Here is a 19,438-nt window from a genome sequence, read left to right as displayed (position 1 = left end):
CATTTCCACAAACACACGATTTTTCAGCTTTATCACTTATGAAAAACAATGAAGCCCAGCCAAAGTAACATAATCAGACAGCCTAAATAAGACTTTTTAAGGCATTTGGGAATTTTAAAATTTTTGGCTTGCAAGATAACAGTAGCTTTTTGTCTGTATTTTAACAGCCCTGTGCTGTTTCTCTGTCCCTCGCTTAATGGCTTTGCAAGTAATTGACAGAAGGGAACTGTCCCACCCTGACCTGATTTCCTAGATATTTTATAAAGATTCCCACAGGGTGTAACACTCAGTTGCTTTGACACAGAACACCACTATTGTCACCACAAGTGACTTAATTGAGTGAAACGAGATTAGGACAGGATGTGTTCCCATAACTGTGGCTGTTGGGTTCTGGGGTGGCTGTATGTCCATCCACTGGGCAGGTTGTGGTGTGGGGGGCCAGGGTTGCTCCCGCCTGGCCCCTGGCACCCAGCCTGTGCTGGTGCTCTGCTTGGGTAAGACCTTCCTCCTAGTTTCCAAGAGTCCCCAACGGCGCCAGATCTGGTTGTTACGGTTTGTTGTTCACTCCGTTTCTAGCTTCACTCTGGTAATGTTTGTGTACTGATAAGTGAGGAAATACATAACTTTTGCTTCCAAGAAGTGATTAAACACTTGGCTGCTAAAAACCAGGTTTCAGACAATAAGGCAATTTCCTGTCTCCTATGGCTCAGGTCCTTCCTGAGGTTCCCATGTCTGTCCTGAGAACTGGGGATTTGGGGATGTGGTTTTTCTTCCCTCTTTCTGCTGACAAATCTAACTCTGTTATTTTCTGTTTGAGACATCTGTGCAGATAGCTTTTGGTAGACTGTGAAGTACCATAGTTCTAAAAGATACTGTATAAGAAGTGAAAATGCAAAATATTTCAGTAGATGCTGATTTTCTTAAGCAAACAATGGAATTTCAATTCACATTTTCTCTCTAAAGAAAGCCTTAGCAGTGATAGAGTTTAATTTGACTGGGATCTGTGTAAATGCAACATAGAAATTGCCTTTTAATGCCTTTGAAAGTGGGTTAATTTGCTGTACCTTTTCTGCTGTGGTGTTTAAAGGTGAATTATATTGTGTCACTCAGATCTCAAAATTCCTACATTCCCTAACACATCTACACTTACACATAAAATCTGTTTGTCTGCAAACTGACCTAGACAACTGTTTGCCATTTGAAATCTCTAGGATATTTGTGTGTTAACTTGTATATGTAATTAAAAGTGCTAACTGAAAAAAATCTGAGTTTATACCATAATGTGATGTTATTACAATTTTCCAATTCTTCAGTCTTTTCCCTTTCCGCAGGTTGAGAATGTTTGGGTGAGTTTAAGCTGTATTTTGAAACAAACCTGGCAGGGGAGAGAACTAAGGGTTTCTGTGGCGAGAACGCCTTTGCAAGGGGAGCTGTTGTCCTGGCAGCTGGTCACATATTCCTTCAAATCTTCTAGAACTGTGAGAGTCTGGCAGATATCCAAATGGGCCTTGGTTTTGTTGCGTGTCCTGGGTGATGGCAGAGAGAGGGACAAGCATCGTATCATTTTGGCTAACAAGAGAGCTTCATATCTACAGAAGTTTTAAATTAGAAGTACGTGAGAACTGTGGGCCTGTTACACTAACCACCCATGTGATCGGGGTGAAGGTGGGTAGTGGTGACATCTTGCATTGATTGTGAATGCTACTGCCACATACAGGTATCTTCCTCCTTTATGAAGAAAACAGCCCAGCAAGCCCGAGGGAAGCAGAAGTTGCAGTTCTGACTTGACCATCATAGAGCCTTGCCTTTAATTAGCAAATTTGTGAATATAGTTTACATTAAATTATGTCACATGGGCAGCTAAAGAACTGTACTTACAGTGGTGATAGAAATAGTTTACTGCCAGACTGGAGAAATGCATGAAGTGGGGATTTCAGTGATTCCTGCTGTAGACTGGTACTTAGAGTGCTTATTAAAAGTCTGGGTCTGGATTGAGGAGGTGCAGATGTAACCAAACTGGAATGAGCTGCAAGTGCTTTGAAACACAGGATTAGAGTTTTAGAAAATCTTGAAAAGTTGAAGAAATTATCTGAGATTGAGAATATAAAATTTCTAAAAGCTATTAAGAAATTATAAACCTTCTAATGAAGGAGTGCAATACCCAGAGAAAATTGGGAATATGCTGCAGGAAACAATCTGGTGCTTATAATGGACCACACACCAAGCCTGAGCCTGTAGTGTGTAGAGCTGACCCAACATGAGCTGATTCTGGGAGCCTGTCCAAGGCAGCCTGCTGTGTGTCAAGGACTGGGGTGGTTTCCTTCCCATCTAGTTGGTGAGGTGCCTGGTTTGAAGCCCATATTATAGGCAAGAGCAAGATAAACTAAAGCAAGTCCAGAGCAGAGCATTGATGATGGTCAGAGCTTTAGAGAATGCGATCTGTAGGAGAGGCTTAAATACCTTCACCTAATCTATGTTAGAGAAGACCCAAAGAGAAACTTCAGAGTTGCTTGGAGCACAACCAAAACAGTTCTTAATTTCTCCTTCTCTCACTAATAGTCTGACTAACACTGCTAGGTCAAATTCTGATTAGTTTTTCCAAAGTTTGCCTTTTGCCTTGGACATATGCTGCTACTGTTCCAGCCCTGAAGAATAGCCGGTGTTACCCAACCAAGGTCATGCCTGTTTCCGCTTAAAAAACCTGTCAAGAGACTCGGCCTTGCTTGTCTTGCATCACTTTCTGGATTTGTTCACTTGACTAAGTTGCTAACTTAGAAAGAACCACATGGTTATGCCACGCTTTGAATTAGTCTTATGCTGCTTACTTCCACTGCACCTTTGAATGAGTTACAACAGGAGCTTTAAAAGGACCAGTCCAACAGCAAATCCTCCTCTCTGTGGCTGGCATCCACCTCCTCATCCTGCCTGTACTCTGTGCCATCTTCGCTGGATTTACAATTCAGATAAAACAACTGCCTGAGGATAAATTGCAACTGAGTTTAGAAAGCATTGCAAGGATGGCAGTGAGCTTCCTGCCAAGGACTACACGCCCAGATCATTAATAACAAGTTACACTGATCAGCAAGTGCTCTTTGGAAGGCAAAGGCATTTATTTCTCTCTCCCCACCCTTCTTGTTTGTTTGTTTGTTTGTTTTTCTAGATAGGTAAAAGATAGGGTAGGAAGCCTTTCCTGGCAGCTGTGGGCTGTTGTGACTGGTGGGGCTGCGTGGCTGTAGGTATCTGGGCTCGGAGGTTCACTGCCCGTCAGCCCAGATACAGCCCTGATCACGGCAGAACAAGTGTGGCCGGTGCCTCCGGCTGAATTTCACTCTGGCTAGAATGTGAAAACAGAGTCATTAATATGTGGCTGTGTAAATAAACACTGATGTCCTATGTATGTTTATCTCCCTTCTGTTGTGTTGGATGTTACTGTAAAAGAGATTATTATACCTTGTGATGTGCAATTTGCTGCTAAATTTTGTCTTCAGCTCTCTGCCACTCTCCTTGAAGTGTGCTCCTTTTCCTGTTTTTCACTGGTTTTATATTTACTTCCATTATTCAAGACTCTTTCCTTCACCAGTAAGGACTTCTACGTACCACCGTTGTTTTCAGCCAAAAAGGATTAGAAATAAGAACTAGAAGTGCGGAAATCCATTTTTTGCTGTGCAATATGTTGCCAGTTTGTTGGTTCTGTTTGACTGCTGTTAACTTTGCTGTCAAAACCCTTCCTTAAAAATGCCACGCTACAGACATATATTCTAATCCTAGTTATTTAAATTGTTCAAGTCCATCTTGCCTGTTGACACTACCAGATGCCATATTGCTAAGAGGTGCTGGTTGGTCAGTTCTTAGTGTTTTCAAATTGTAAATAAAACCATAAAAAAATAAAAGTAGCACATACCTATGGTAAACTGGTATGTGCAAGTGACCAGTTAAATAAACTGGAAAAAAAGATCAGGTTATCGCTCTTTGGAGCTGTATATGGCTTTACTAGTTAAATGGCTGTGAATGCTAGCACTGGAAAATGCAGTGGCTTTGAAGACACTGTGATGTTCAGAAAGAAAATCGATCCTAGGAGCCCAGAACTGCAACTGCCTTGTACGGAATTGCATTTTGAGCTCAGCTGTAGCTGCCATACATTACCGTACAATCATTCTGCTTAGGAAAGTTAAAAATGATAAGATTCAATTATTTAGCTCTTTAAAAATAAATAATAGTTTAAAAATCAGGATTCTTGACTCAAACCTGATGGTTGATTCTGTATAAGCTCATTTACAAGTACCAACTTCTAAAAGCTAAGTCTTAATTGGATGTTGGTTAATAATTCACCTGATGTAAAAATGTATTTTAGAACATATTCTAAAATATTTTGTGAAAGGACCTCAAAATACCTTGACTTACCACTCACTTGAAAAAGCCAGTTTCTAAGAGGAAGCTTAGCTGACTTATTACATTGTTGTAATTGTTTAGTTAAAATTTTTAGGTTCAGCGTAGTATTTTATCTCTGTCGGCAGACTAGGCTGTAGCAATGGTGCTGTTTTTTTTTTTATTTTTAAAGTACATTACCAATTTCTGCTTGTAGCAAAGCTGGAGTTGTTGACCAACTTGCCTGCCATAAAGCAGCATACTTTATGGATGCCATAAAGTATGAAAAATCCCTTCCTCTTGGTCAGTAGACAAGTCTTCTACTGGCTGGTCAGTCCCTGACTCTGAAACCGTGTGGAGGATTAATTATTTTCTTGCAATCAGTCTTGTGAGTGTCACTATTTTGCGGTACTAGCAGGACTCAAGGCTTGTTCTCTGCTTGCTCTGTGCTGTGCTCGGGGGTGAGGTTCTTGGTGCCTTTGTTTCTTCATCTCTGTTCACCAGCTCTCTGTTTCTGGATGAATTGTTTTGTTTTGTGGTTTTGTTTTGTGGGGGGGTTGGCTAAGTTTTTAAGGATAGCGTTAAAGCTTTATCTCACTATGACAGACCTAAACCTACAGGAAAAAAAAAGGTGAAGTGCTTAAATGCTGCCAACCATATTGATGACCGAGATAGTCAGGCAACATTCTTTCTGCAAGGTTTATCTTGTTTTCCTTTTGATTGTTTAAGCAACTGGCCAAAAAAAAAAAAAAAGAAAAGCAAGCAGTCTCTTCAGGGTTTTGGGTGTGGATTCTTTTTCCCTTGTTTTGATTACAATGAAAGACAGGTAAAAAAGCAGCAAATATGCTCTTAATTCCAAAGGATGTTAGAAAGTTTTTGTGCTTTATTTGAGGAGATTTTTGGATTAAAGGACTTGCCTGATTTCTGGCGGATGATCTGTTTATTAAAAGTAGTATAACATTTCTTGTCAGATGATGTGCATGTTTTCCTCAGAAAACTCTAACTGTGGTACAAGGGAACTGGAAGTTAGTTTCTAGAGATAATTTTCTGTATTATGCCTACCAATTGCAAGTTTTTAAATTTTATTTTTGTAAATTGTTATAAAAGCTCTGAGATCAAGTCAGCACGTTTAAATATGACCAATGCCACCCGAGAGAGCTCTGGAAAAACTGCAAATAGTAAAGTCCTGACAGCTTTGGTGCATCAACAAAGGAGCTCTCAATCTTCTAGCACACTGTATGCCTACAGCCTTTCTTTAATGTGTTGCATAGCAGACTATAAGTTTCAAATGTCTTTCATACCACTTCTTTAATTTAAAGCTATGGAAAGGTTTTTATGTGCAAATCTAATATTAGTACATATGTGAAAGACAGAGAGGATGGGTGGACGAGTGTGTCCAAATTCATCCAGGAAAAATGAAGGCACGTGGTTTTTTCCATGCAGAAGCTTATCTTCCAAAAAAGAGAAAAAAATCTCAGTAAAGATGAGCCAAATGAATGCAATAAATGTACTAATGTTTCACTTCTGGTATTTTGACCCAATAAAACAGGAGGGCAATAAAGATAGATCCTCTGATCCCTGGATTGTACTGCATCCAGCTGAGAGTGCAGCAGCTGCAGGGCACAGTGCTGGGGAAATACTTCTGCCCTAAACCAGCCTAAATTAGGTAGCCTCAAATCTATCTTGCAGTCTTATAAGAAAAAAATAGCAGTGCCTCCATTTTTGTCAGTTGCTGACATAGGTGATTTTGGCAGGAGAAGGCAAAATTACGTATTCTGGGGGTGCAAAGGGTAAAATACTGGTGGGGTTGAAAGCAGAAATGGACACGTCATGTTGCTGTGACATGATTTTGTTGCTGCAGTTGGTGGCAATTAGGGGTGCATGAGCCTTGCTGTTCCCAACTGCCTTTGAACTCCTCCAACAGTGGTATTAATGTGGTGTTCACTTTCCAAAAATGTCCATTTAGCAAGATCCACCTAATGTTAATGATATTTTAAGGTAGATTTTGGAACTGTCTGCAGTGTATTTAAGTAGTGTTCACATAACACACGTAACACTTTGGAGAGTTAGGGCCTCTTATTAAAATGCACTTAACTGAATATTATTTTTGTCAAATGAAAAAATTGTAACCATACTAGTTTATAAGGAGCTCATAAAACACAATATAATAGAGGAAATTATGCTTTTAAAGATTACTTAATTTGTGTAGGGTAAGGTTAATTAGCTCTTATACCTTCTCCTCCCCCTTCCTTTGGAAGAATGATTTTTTTTTTTCTTATTTTCCTTTTTCTTTTATATTTGCTTGTAGTATAGATGTGTTAGCCACAGAAATTTTGGATATACGTTTCAGTATCTGGCCTCTCTCTGAAAATGAAGAAAAGAATTCTTATTCTAGGTCAGCACTGTCCCTTTTCTATATATATATATATGTGTGGATAATCAAATGGACACCTTCCAAGTCGCTGTCATATTTAGCTACTGTTATCACTGTTCTTGACAGGGTCATGTTATGTTGGCTTTTAGTAAAACCAGTTATATAGGTATGGCAGCATCCAACATGTCCGGCAGCGAGTACAAGCGTCTCATGCAATGTAGGGCATGTTACTGTCAGGAAAGTCCGATGCTGGCTTAGCTCTAATGTGTTTGGTAACTAAGCTATTTTACAGTGACACATCCTTCATTGGTGCTGATGGCTGGGCTGCTTAGTAGAAGAGGAGAGGACAAGCATTTTGTGTGGGGAGTGGGGGTGTCTTCATCTACAGAAGTGGCAAGTACCTGAATAGGGTTGATTTTAGGGGAGCAAACATATATAGAAGTGCTTTGGTAGACCAAGACTGTAGCAAGATGAGACTTGTATCTTAGATTAACAAAATGTGTCGTGCCTATGGTAAACCTAACCTTTTTTTTCTTTTTCATAGTGTTTTTAAATAAAGCTTTAGCTCTTGACAGTTTTAACCTTGGCTGAAATAGCATATAGAATTTTATTTTCCAGTGACTTCAATGACGGTGCTTCAAACTTTAGAAGCTGTATTGACTACTTAGTGGATTTGGGATGTGTTTGACTGCACTGTTGTATCCAGTGGCTGTCAACAAATTCATGTGATAAAATCCTAGATTACAAATACTGTAAGTCAGTAAGTCAGGAATGCCCTACTGAGCAGTCCTGCTTTTGCCAGAAGCATTTTCATCTCTAGTAAAGAGGATGAAGTGAAAAGCGTTGTGGTGGAGAGAGCTCCCCGCTGCAGCTTCTGGTAGCTGTCTGCCTTAGATGCTTATGCAGCTGTTTCTCTTTGGACCTTTTCCAGGGAAACAGTCATTGCTGATCCAGAAAATGTGTTGTTTCATTACAATTTGTTCCTATCTCGTGTTGCATCACATTTAGCTCTATCACGAATAAATACTTGCCCAAATCCATGTAGGATGTAATCCTGTGGAGTCAGTCAAATTAATCCACGGTTCATCCTTGTCACTTTGGATGTTGTATGAAGGCCAGGGCTGGTGTGAGAAGTCTGAGATACGGTGACTATAGAAATGAACACACCCGAAACTCAGAGCAAACAGCGGAAGAGGGTTTGCCATGGAAAGGGGAAGCATTCTGTCCCTTTGCATCCTGCAGGCTATCCGGGTGTGGGCAGAACCTCCTGTCACTGTGGGGGGGGGGGCTGCAGCTGCTGGGGGCACCCGCAGCACCACCAGCTACTTTGAGGTGCATGCGCAAAGCCACCCCTTAGTGCCTGTTTCTAGTACTAAGATCTATTCCTATAGTTTTTATTTTCAATTGGTGATTTGGTTAAGTATTACACATAGGTTAAAGGAAGTTAAATAATTTAGGCAGGTGGTTTTCACTATTTTTTCACTGGTATATGCGTGCATTTCCACTGAAGAGCAGAAGTGGTGCTTCTGACTTGGCATGCGTTAGGACAATGAAGGATGTCTCTGTCTTTCTGGTTGCTGTTGGGCTAGAGTCTAAAATAATCTTGTCCTTTTCACCTCCAAAACAACTGAAAGGCAGAAACGAGAAAATCTTGAATTTATGGAGTGACTGTAGCTTCTGCCTTCATCCCAGGAATGTATAGGAAGTGGATTATAGTTGAATCACTTATTTTCCAGGGCTGATTTAATGGTGGGTGCCTTGGACAGGAGGACAATAACAGAGAGAGAGATGGACAATAACAGTGTAATGCATTGAGCTGCAACAGGATTTGTCTGTTCTTAGCTGTGTAGAGATATACTGTTTGGTTGCATCTCCTACCTGCATGCTGCTACCAACAGGTAGATTCTTGACTCTGAGCATGTAGATGCTGGGAGCTAACTTTTTTGCATTTTTCAAGGGAAATGAGTAGATTCTGCCTCCAAGTTATTAAAGTGGATGAGATTATTGTGATTAGGTCATTGTGGAGTGTCATTTTGTTTTCTCTTAAACATAGGGCTAATATTCTTGCTCACTCTCTTCTTTCAAATCCTCGGTTGTTTCTGTAAGTTTACTTTACTGTGTGAAAACCAGTGGAGGCATTCTGCAAATTCTCAGCTGTTAAACTGCATATGGTTTTTCTAGAACACGATATAGGTGCCTGGATTCACAGGCTGCAGATTTAATAATGGGGGAAGAGAGGCATTGCAAGAGCCCCCTACTTTGCATACTTCTTTGCCTTTCCTCTCCTTCTATTTTCTAAGTCATATATTTGTACATTCTATACAGGAGAGCATGTTAGACTGTCTGGCACAAAAGTCACTGCTTTTGGAGAGGTAACTTGTGCTGCCATTTAGCACAGCTCTGAGTGCTCTTATTCAGTGTAGAAATGTTTTCTGGAGATTTTTCAAGGCACTGCCATTCTTAAGCATATTAAAAGAAAATAAGTACTCTCTTACAGTCAGATCAACCTGTGAGTAGAATCAAGCTTATGAGATTTACCAAATGCTGTGTATGTTTATATTATTACAAGTGAAACTTTCTGGTATCTTTTAATTGTACTGGGAAAAAAACACGTGATGTTTCTGCTCTCTTTCAGTCTAAAGATAAAAAGCACAAGGAGTAATATGTTTGGTTATAATCTGCAACAAGATTTATATAGAAACAAGTAATTATCTTTTAGGAAAAGGACAGTACTTTTTAACAGTACTGTAGAAACAGTATTTACTCAATAGCTTAAGTAGACAACTTCTGGAAAATACGCATGGGCTTATTAGTGTTTTATTTTGAAGTACACAAATTCCACTGCTTTACTTATGATTATTTCAGTTTAGAATTATAAATACTGAGTTTGTCCCTAAGCAGCTATTACTGGCCTGTAAGCTTGCATTGTGTCCCTGCCCATGGCAGGGGGGTTGGAACTAGATGATCTTTAAAGTCTCTTCCAAGCCAAACTACTCTATAATTAGTTCCCTTCAATGGGAATTTTGTAACTGGTATTCAAAAGGTGCTTTTGCGGAAGTTTAGCTCAAACCAACATGTCCATTTTCTTATGATAACATATTGTAGCTGTAAAATTTTCACTGTTGCATTTATTGTAATAAGTAATTAGCATCATTCATATCTAGGATATTTGCAAGAAGAGTAGATGATTTTTGCTCACATAGAATTCTTGTGAAAAGTACTTGTAGTGCTTGCAGGAGTTAGCGTTTCTGGGCTGTCTGTTAGATTACTGCGTAGCTGGAGTTTGATGCAGGAAATTCAACAGAGGATCCTGTTGCTGATGAGGTGATGGAGCGCAGGGCTGCCTGCGCAGGGCAGGGATGCTGGGCGAGTGCAGGGCATTCGCAGTGCCTGGTGTTTATCCCCTTGGCCCGGGAACTTGCGGGCACAGTGCTAAGCTGTGGCCAGGGACAGGAATCGCCAGACTGGAGTCCCTGTCGTGGCTCCTTTTCTCAGTTTGTGAATATCCTCTTTCACAGGACATTTGCTCGATCTTTTAAGCATTTATAAGATATTTGGATTAAATATGTGCAAAGATAAATTGTTTTCATAAAGGAGGAAATTTTGGCACTTTATAATCGCACATGAATGCATAACTGTGTTTTCTTCCTCCTCACTTATTCTTTATGTACTTTTGCCTGCTGCTGTCTTGTGTAACACAGATGCTGTTCTTGGGCAGTTATTAAATTTAATGAAGCTTCTCATCTGACAGGAAGTATTTACATACATTTGCAGACAGAAGATCAGCCCTATGCACTATGAGGTTTTCACTGAGAAAGATCTTCTCTCAGTGTTGTTACTTTGTGCTAACGTGGTATCCTTTCAGTAGTAAAAGATAATATAATATCCCATGTGATACTGATTCTTCAGGCAGGTCAAAGAAGTCTAGTCATGATCTTATTCTTGGATAAGCTGTCTTGTAATCTATACAAGTCTTTCTCCCTTCATTTCCAGCCTGAACAAGAAATAAGCAAAAGCTCCTTGTCTGTCCTTTTCAACAACTGTTACTTTGATTAATTTGCGGAAGATGCTTTGAAAAGTCAAGTTACTTTTTACCTTTTTAGTACATGATCTGGCACCATTAAAAGACAGTTGAGCTGTGAATGGTGTCCTGCATATCAGGAAACTGCTGGCAGTTATCCAGCCCTGTTAGTTAGATTTCAGGATTGATCCTTGGAAACTTCCTTTTGTGATGTCAGTTGTCATGATCTGTGTTGAACTGCAAGAAATTAATTTCAAAAGGGGCCCCTGATGAGCCGGGAGACTGGGGTAACAGGAGGTGAAACTAGGAAGGCATTCAAGATTTGTTCTAGATTGACTGAAAGAAGATTTCTCCTGTGACTGCTTGCAAACAGAGAGCTGAGGAGGGGCAGGACACTACAGTGATACTGTCCCTTTCCTTATTTAATAAAGGTAGGAACATAAACACAGCAGGGATTACCTTTGCAAGGGTTTTGTGCTAGTTTTGACCCCATAAGTTTGAAAAAAGAAGACAAAGTGCGAGAATAGGTTCTACATCAGGAGGAAGCATCCTTAATAAATCAAAGAACAAATATTCTGAGACATAGATACGTATGTTTTATGAAAGGTAACCATGGATGATAGCAAATATACAACCATTTCTCGCAGCGTTTCTAGGCAATTAGGAAGATATTTTGTCAGTGGTGATATGAGTAAGGGAAAGGGCAGAATCCTCCTTAAAATTTTAGCATACTGTAGTGCAGAGTGTCAGGAGGCACTAAGTGTTTTCTGTGTGGGTTTTATTACTTGGCAGGATCTACTATGACTAAATCTCAAAAGACTGCCTTTTTTAAAAACTTGCATTTATTTATGTATAATACAGTTTGTTAGCCAAAAAAATAACCCCACCTTAACAAGCCATGTATGGTCTTTATTTGTAAAATGTTTCTCACTGCTTGATAAACGTTACAGGAAAACTGTAGCTGTGAAGGCAGTCACTTACTTGTCAAAGCTTAGAGTTCCCATGTTAATCAAAACAAGCATAGGCAGAAAAGAGCTGACCCAGACTCCACCAGTGATCCTCTTCAGTCAGGATAACATCTGTACTCCATTTTCTTCCTTTATATAATCACATCTGTTGATGTTTTCTTAATATTTAGCATGCAGTGAGCAGGGTTCTTGTGGAATTATGAATTAAAATATGTTCTTTTAGGAGGAAGAAAGCCAAATGGCTAATGTGACAACCTGACTTTAACTTATTTAATACATCTAGTTAATGAAACACTTGCCTAAAGCAAAGCAAAAGCATCTCACAAGAACTCTGCTTTCAGTGGGAATTGATTTGAGGTTTTTATTCAACTTTCAAAAAATATTTTTCACTTTTATGATCGGGTTAGACGAAAGTTGTGGGCAAAAGTCAGCACCAGATAATTTTTGCTTAAGTTGTTAAATTTGAAAATAAATGACGAACAAAGCAAAATAAATAAATGACTCTATTTTATGAAATTGAAATGTAATGGGAACCAGACTCGTATATAATGAGCCTCCAGATACAGTCCATGCTTGCTTTGAAACTGCAATCACTGTCTGGCTATGTGTGCGGGACGCACAGGAGCATGTCTGGCGTGTGAGATAATGGGTTTGGGTTTGCAACGTGGCACAGCTCAGCCTTGCAGTCAGAGCTCTCCCCTCTGCTCAGGCTCACCTCATCCTTTCCTGCCTGTGCCCGTTGCTTGAACTGATGGCATAGGTTTTGTGGTCTGTGTGGGGTTTGGGAGAGGAGGAGTGGAACAATGTTGTCCAGTTATAAGACTGTTTCTAATCAGTTTTTAGTAATCATTCAGGAAAATGTAAGCATTAGATATGTTTGGGTTTTAATTAGTTTGCTTTCTGGAAATCCTTTGCTTGTTACTGAAAACTTACAGCTGTCAAAATCTGGGTGAGACTTCTCTGTAATCATTTCCAAAGCAGTTCTTCTGAGGATGCCCAAACTTAGATATAAGCTCTTAATATGTGATTGTTCTGAAGGTGAGGATGTTGACCACTGGGTGCAATGGAATGGGGCAGCCCAAGTTCCCTGACTCCGGTGAAGCAGGACAAGTCTGCTGACTTCTCTTGACGTACCTTGCTTCGCAGCAGTAGGTGAACTAGGCTGTTATATTCAAGATATTTTCCTGCCTTTTATGTAGCTGTGATCTTGTTTACTGCAAGCACTTTTGAAACACTAAATGTGAGTGAGTTAGAAATGTAGCAGCAAAGCAGATGTTCAAAAGTTTTTTGATTTTTGCTGTTTCTTCTGCTGTGTCTTTTTATCAGATGCTTTTATCTACATGAAGCACAGTTTATCCTCTTGTATAAATTGACTGAACACCACATGCAAACAAAATCTGAATGTTTATTGGTTTAAATGCATGACCTAATACACTCTTAGTAGCCTGAGTCCAGTGGAATATTGAGTCTTAACAACATGTAAATTAGAAGCTATGTGGAAGTCAATACAAAACCTTGTGTAAGACTCCTCCTTTTCTCTGCTAGTGTTTAATTATTGGAGGTGGCCCATGTGGCTTGCGGACTGCCATAGAACTTGCCTTCCTGGGAGCCAAAGTTGTCGTTGTGGAGAAACGGGACACTTTTTCAAGAAACAATGTGTTGCATCTCTGGCCGTTTACAATCCATGACCTCCGGGGACTGGGAGCAAAGAAATTTTATGGAAAATTCTGTGCAGGATCTATTGATCACATCAGTAAGTATCTGAGGGCATGGGCACTGTTCAGTTAAGAGGTCTATCAAAGGCAGAAGATTAATGGAGACTTTGTTGATTTGGCAGAAAACTCATCTGCCTTAAAGATGCTTAAATCAGTCTATGATTCTATGACTCTAAGTGCATGCACACACACAGAGAGGGAAAAAAAAAGAAAAATGGTCTTACTTAAGCAAAATGGCAGTTGAGCAAATGGCAGTCTTGTAGAAAGTTTTAATTGGAAGGGACCTTGAAGATCATATAATCCCAACCCCCCCTGCCATGGGTAGGGACACCTCCCACTAGATCAGGCTGCTCAAAGCCCCGTCCAACGTGGCCTTGAACGCTTCCAGGGATGGGGCATCCATGACTTCCCTGGGCAACTTGTTCCAGTGCCTTATCACCCTCGTTGTGAAGAAATTCCTCCTTATGTCTAGTCTAAATCTGCCCCTCTCTAATTTATAGCCATTCCCCCTTGTCTTATCACTACATGCCTTTGTGAACAGTCCCTCCCTAGCTTTCATGTAGGCCCTCTTCAGGTACTGGAAGGCTGCTCACTATAAGGTCTCCTCAGAGCCTTCTCTTCTCCAGGCTGAACAACCTCAACTCTGTCTGTCCTCGTATGTGAGGTGCTCCAGCCCTCTGATCACCTTTGTAGCCCTCCTCTGGACCTGTTCCAACAGTTCCGTATCCTCCTTATGTTGAGGATTCCAGTACTAGACACACTACTCCAGGTGGGGTCTCAAGAGCGGAATAGAGGAGCAGAATCGCCTCGCTTGACCTGCTGGACACACCTTTTGATGCAGCCCAGGATATGGTTGGCCTTCTGGGCTGTGAGCGCACGTTGCTGGCTCACGTCAAGCTTCTCAACAGTCAGCACCCCTGAGTCCTTCTCTGTAGGGCTGCTCTCAATCACATCATCCCTCATCCTGTATTGAGACTGTGGATTGCCCTGACCCAGATGTAGGACCTTGCACTTGACCTTGTGAATCTCGTGAGATCCATGCAGGCCCACTTCTCCAGCTTTTTTTGTCAGTCTGGATTTGTTGAAAAATAGGTTTATATTATGGAGTATTAAGAATATTGATGTTCATCCTAGTACATTGAAGGTGGGCACAAACCTTAATACAATGAGGAAAATATGTAGAAGTGGGATATTTTACTGTAAATCTTTCTATCCTGCAATAGTCAATGTATTGGTTTGCAGGAAGGAAAGCTGTAAAAATGTATCCTAATAAACTCATTGAAATGAGTTTTATTACCTACAAGATTGTGCTGCAGGAGGAAAATGAGATGGAAGAGAATACCATCCTGTGGTGGCCGCTACACTTGCATTCATCACAGTATGGGAAATAATAATGCTCTCTGTGTGTGTTAGCGATGAATATCAGTTGGGTGGCATGCTGGTAGTAACTGTAATTACTTACATACTAAATACATCTTGATTACTCACTGTCTACAGGTATTAGACAACTTCAACTTATCCTCTTCAAAGTTGCATTGATACTAGGAGTTGAAATCCACGTGAATCTGGAATTCGTGAAAGTCCTGGAGCCTCCTGAAGATCAAGAAAACCAAAGTATTTTTTATCATAATGTAGTTCTGTTCACAGTGACTTCTTTTTATGCCAGGCATTATGTGAAATCATTCAAGGTAGCTGAATTCTGTTTAAAGATATGGGACTATTCCTTTATTTTTTTTTTTACCATCCTTATTGAGCTAGGTTGGCTAAATGCAGTCATAGGCATGACAAGTTTCATTGTGACAGAGCGCTGATAATTCTCTAAAATACGGCCCAGTCTGAGAAGTTGAGGTTTTGCACTATGCCTTCTGGCATGCATTTGAGGCTTTGTAGGGAGTCTGGTGTGGCTTTTTGGTATCTTCTTGCAAAAACAATTTTTGATTGATAATATAAATATTGAGGATGGATTAAGCTCCCTGGGCCTCATTTTATTTTCACATTTGATACAACTCCCACTGGCACACAGAGTCTTATCAGCCATCTTATGCAAGACTTTTAAACAAAATAGAGAAAGATTTTTCTTTTTTTTTTCTATTTTTGTAAGACTAGTATCTTGGTGTAGTAGCAATAGAATATTTTAAAATTTTAGTTCAAAATACTATCTTTAAATCATCATATAGTGACAGTAGAATAAATATTGTTTTAAGTAGTTAAAGCATATATGATTTTTAAGTATGGACAATACAAACATTTCCATGTAATCACTTTTGTGTTGATGCAAAGATTACGTTTAGCTTTGTGTGTATGATTAATTCCTATTTAGAAGACAAAAGTATTGACACTGGAATGCTATGTTTCTTCTTTTAATACTCAGCCCTTCCTTGCTGTATACATGTTTATAGAGCGTCCTGATAAGGTCACTGTGGGGCTATTTCTATGAGAATTAAGTGCTTAAGCACATTTTTGTGGTACTGGTCTGAGAGAAAACTTAGTACATTAGATGATCCGAATGAAGACTTCTGGTTTTTTTGTCAGTTTACAAGCTTAAGACCTTGCTAATACAGCCTGTATGTAGCTTTGACTGCAGCAGAAGTTTCTTCCATCAGACCAAGGGAGAATTCAGCTCTTTTTGAATGAGAAATTGGCCATTTATCTTAATACCTTTTCTTCAGACTCTGAAAGCACTTCTCCATTGTAATGCTGAAGAATGAATAAATATTATTCTTGGTGTTTTTAGAGATAGGTTGGAGGGCTGAATTTCTCCCTGTGGATCACCCTTTGTCAGAGTATGAATTTGATGTTATTATTGGTGCAGATGGCCGCAGGAACACGTTAGAAGGTAGGTGAATGTGTGCATTTGGCTTTATTAATGGTCTTTAGGGTATTTTGGAAGGTGTGAAAGTCTGAGAAGAGCACAATGCAACAGGCTACCTTTTCAGTCCACTGAAGTCTGTGTGGGAAGTATTTTTTATGTGGTGTCTTCTGCTTTTGTTGTTCTTTGTCAAAATAAAGACATTTAATGTAATTCTCAGCACTGTGTACCTGCATTGCCTACAAAGTGCACTATAATGCCATGAGGCTTGCTTCAGGGTTAAGTAATTGTATGATGATTTAACTTCAAGGAGGCTGACAAGATGCATGTCAGGAATTGCATAGTCTCTGCTGTTTTACTGTAAATTTGCACTGTATGTTTGAGCTTATGACCAAAACACGACTGCCAGGTATTTAATGAAGACGTTAGAGGTATCACTCTTTTGTAGAGGCGGCTTAACTTCAGAAGCAGTTACTTTGGAAAGGATACCAAAAGATAATAAATAACTCTAAGGTGAAGGGGGTAGAGGGGAAATGCTTCACAAACTTCAATTGCTGCTTAGAATTCAGACCACCTGAATTGTACATCTTAGAGAGACACTAGCTAAGCTGCTCCTGTAGCACATGAGCAGACCTGTTACTTCTACTCCCTCTGTAGCTTTAATTATATCCATTTTAGTTTCGATTCACTAAGTACATTATTTCCTTTCTTAATTAGCTTCATAGTTTTCCTGCTTGTTATTACACCTGCCAACTACAATATGTTTAGAGTTAACTTCTTATAATGCTCTATAGGAAACTTCCCCACTTTGTTGTCCAGCTATCCCCCATAAAAGTAAGTTTCAATAGTCAGGTATCAGCAAAAAGAAATTATTACCTCAGCCGCCGTCTCTATTGATAAGTTAATGGTTATTGTAGTACCAGGATCTAAGGGAATATTCGCTGCACTGAAGGTTGTTCACATGCAGAAGTTGATACTGTCATAATAAATTTATGCCAGCGAAATAACGAGAGCATATCATGAAGCACTGAGATAAAAGTTGATAGATGATTTTTTTTCTTAAAAAACTCATGTATTTTCTAAGAAGTCACTTGCAATTGGCTAAAAATACTCTTAATTCTGAAGTAGGAGAGAGGTTCTTTACTTAGAGATAAGGAGAATATGTAGAAGGAGGAACTTCAATTTGTGATTGCAAGATTGTGGCTTAGAGGATTTTTTTTGTGAAAAGAGGAAGCTAGGATGGAGCAAGAGAGCAAGTAACTTCATAGTCAGTCTTGCATGGGAAATCGAACACTCAAGACACTGAATATTTTTCAACCCCTAATGTCTTTGAAAAGAACTCATTAGCTGGTAGTGTGTGCACCAAAGCACTGTTATAGACGTTTCTATTTTTCTTTTTTTTTGACCGCTGATTTCTTTCATGTTTTTTTTGTAAGCTGTTCAGCATGTATATAACAAAAATCTTATTTGCTTTTTAGCATGTTCAAAATGTTAAGTTTGATCTGCTCTATTTCCAGTCTGTTTTTCTTTAGTCATCGTTTACCCTAAACTACTTCCCATGTTCAACTTCTTCCCATCTTTTTTTTTTTAATGAGACTTTCTCGTGAATGCAGTACTGGGAGCAGGGATAAAACATTCTTGGTGTGCAAGGGAATTTTGTAAGAATGACAGAATCTGCTGAGGATGTGTTGTTTGATGCAGTGTAGGACTAGACAGAGGAATGAGTCTGAGCAGCCTTGACCTGACCCTCCCTGGAAGTCCAATGTGAAGTTTCTAGTGGTTTTAATTCTTGTCTTTGCTTACCAGGTTTCAGGAGGAAGGAGTTTCGTGGAAAGCTGGCTATAGCTATCACTGCCAATTTTATAAACAGAAATACTACTGCAGAAGCCAAGGTAGAAGAAATTAGTGGTGTTGCTTTCATCTTCAATCAGAAGTTCTTCCAGGACCTTAAGGAGGAAACGGGTAGGTGTATCCTCATTTTTCCCACAACCAAATACAAGAGGCAGAAGAGGGTCACTCTATCTGCCAAGCCACCCACCTATTCCTATTAACATCAATTTAAATATATTGTATATAAAAAAAAGAAAAAGTGATAAAGTGCTGTTGATGTCAATCTTGTAGATGGGGGTGTCCCTTTATGGTATACAGGGATTTATTTTTTTTAGCTTGGGTGTTGCCACATCAGAGCTTGTTTTAATGTTTAAATTTTTTTCAACTGTAGAAATGTCTGCTGTGTTGAACAAATTTAGAAGAGCATTTTCAGTGCCCAGAGATTTCCCTTAAGACATGGTTTGTGTTGTTTGTATCCATTCACATAATGAATAGTTTAAACCCTGTGAAATAGGCTCTACCCTTCTGGGAGGAGTTTATTCTTGCTTTTTGGTTGTAGATCTGATAAACTGAAAAGACGTAGAGAAGAATCTGCCATAAACTGTGAAGTATATCTATATGAGAAGGGATTTCAGAATAGTTGCACCCGCTGTCAGTACAAACAATTCCATTCTTGATTTACAGCTGATTTTTTTTTAATTTACTATTATTATAGAAACCAAAATTCCTGGGTAGACCCAATGCCAGGGCCCTAGCAACCTAAAAAGCACTTTGTTCCCTTGGCTGCCCTTTTCTGCCTCAGATGATTAAGCCTGTAGTTAACTGTTCCTTAAAAGGATACTAAATAACTTTAAATTATGCTGTGACAAACTCTTGTGGGGTAAGACCAATCTCCTCTCTTGTTTTGTTTTGGTTTAGAGCATCTTGTCCAATAGTGCTTCATCTCGGCTGAGAAAGTGAATGTAACCCAAGAAGGAAACATACCCTTAGGGATCAGTCACGTGTTGTTAGGAAATGACAGAGACAAAGCACTGTACTTCGTAACAAATGTATTATCTCTTTTCAGGAATTGACTTGGAGAACATTGTTTACTACAAAGATAGCACTCATTATTTTGTGATGACAGCAAAAAAGCAGAGTCTTTTGGACAAAGGAGTGATTATTAACGTATGTAAAAATGCTGCAACCCTGTTTTATTTACTTGGCACAGAATAAGTGTGAATGTCTGCGTAAACATTGTTGCATGTTATAGAGCGTGTTTATAGACTTTCTAGAGCACTTCATAAATGCTCAGAATCACTCAGATCTTTCTTACTCTTTTTTGTTTGGTTTTTTCCCTCCAGTAAACACAAAGTT

The 19,438-nt window shown here is 39.4% G+C and overlaps 1 protein-coding gene across 7 annotated transcripts in view; it reads left to right on the top strand.

Annotated features, from left to right (window-relative positions):
• Positions 1 to 19,438, top strand: part of MICAL2 (microtubule associated monooxygenase, calponin and LIM domain containing 2) — a 140,120-nt gene that overhangs the window by 31,293 nt on the left and 89,389 nt on the right. For all 7 annotated transcript variants that reach the window (XR_011337495.1, XM_069857565.1, XM_069857563.1 and 4 more), the window contains exons 3-7: positions 13,274 to 13,481; positions 14,941 to 15,057; positions 16,178 to 16,279; positions 18,059 to 18,214; positions 19,149 to 19,249. Coding sequence is in view for 6 of the 7 variants with exons in the window: in XM_069857565.1 (XP_069713666.1) it covers positions 13,274 to 13,481; positions 14,941 to 15,057; positions 16,178 to 16,279; positions 18,059 to 18,214; positions 19,149 to 19,249 (684 nt within the window). In the remaining variant the exon portion in view is untranslated. The remainder of the gene's footprint in view (positions 1 to 13,273; positions 13,482 to 14,940; positions 15,058 to 16,177; positions 16,280 to 18,058; positions 18,215 to 19,148; positions 19,250 to 19,438) is intronic.

The sequence above is a fragment of the Phaenicophaeus curvirostris genome, chromosome 5, assembly GCF_032191515.1.
Source record: "Phaenicophaeus curvirostris isolate KB17595 chromosome 5, BPBGC_Pcur_1.0, whole genome shotgun sequence".
Classification (NCBI taxonomy): Eukaryota; Metazoa; Chordata; class Aves; order Cuculiformes; family Cuculidae; genus Phaenicophaeus; species Phaenicophaeus curvirostris.
This window is presented reverse-complemented; position numbering and strand designations above follow the sequence as displayed.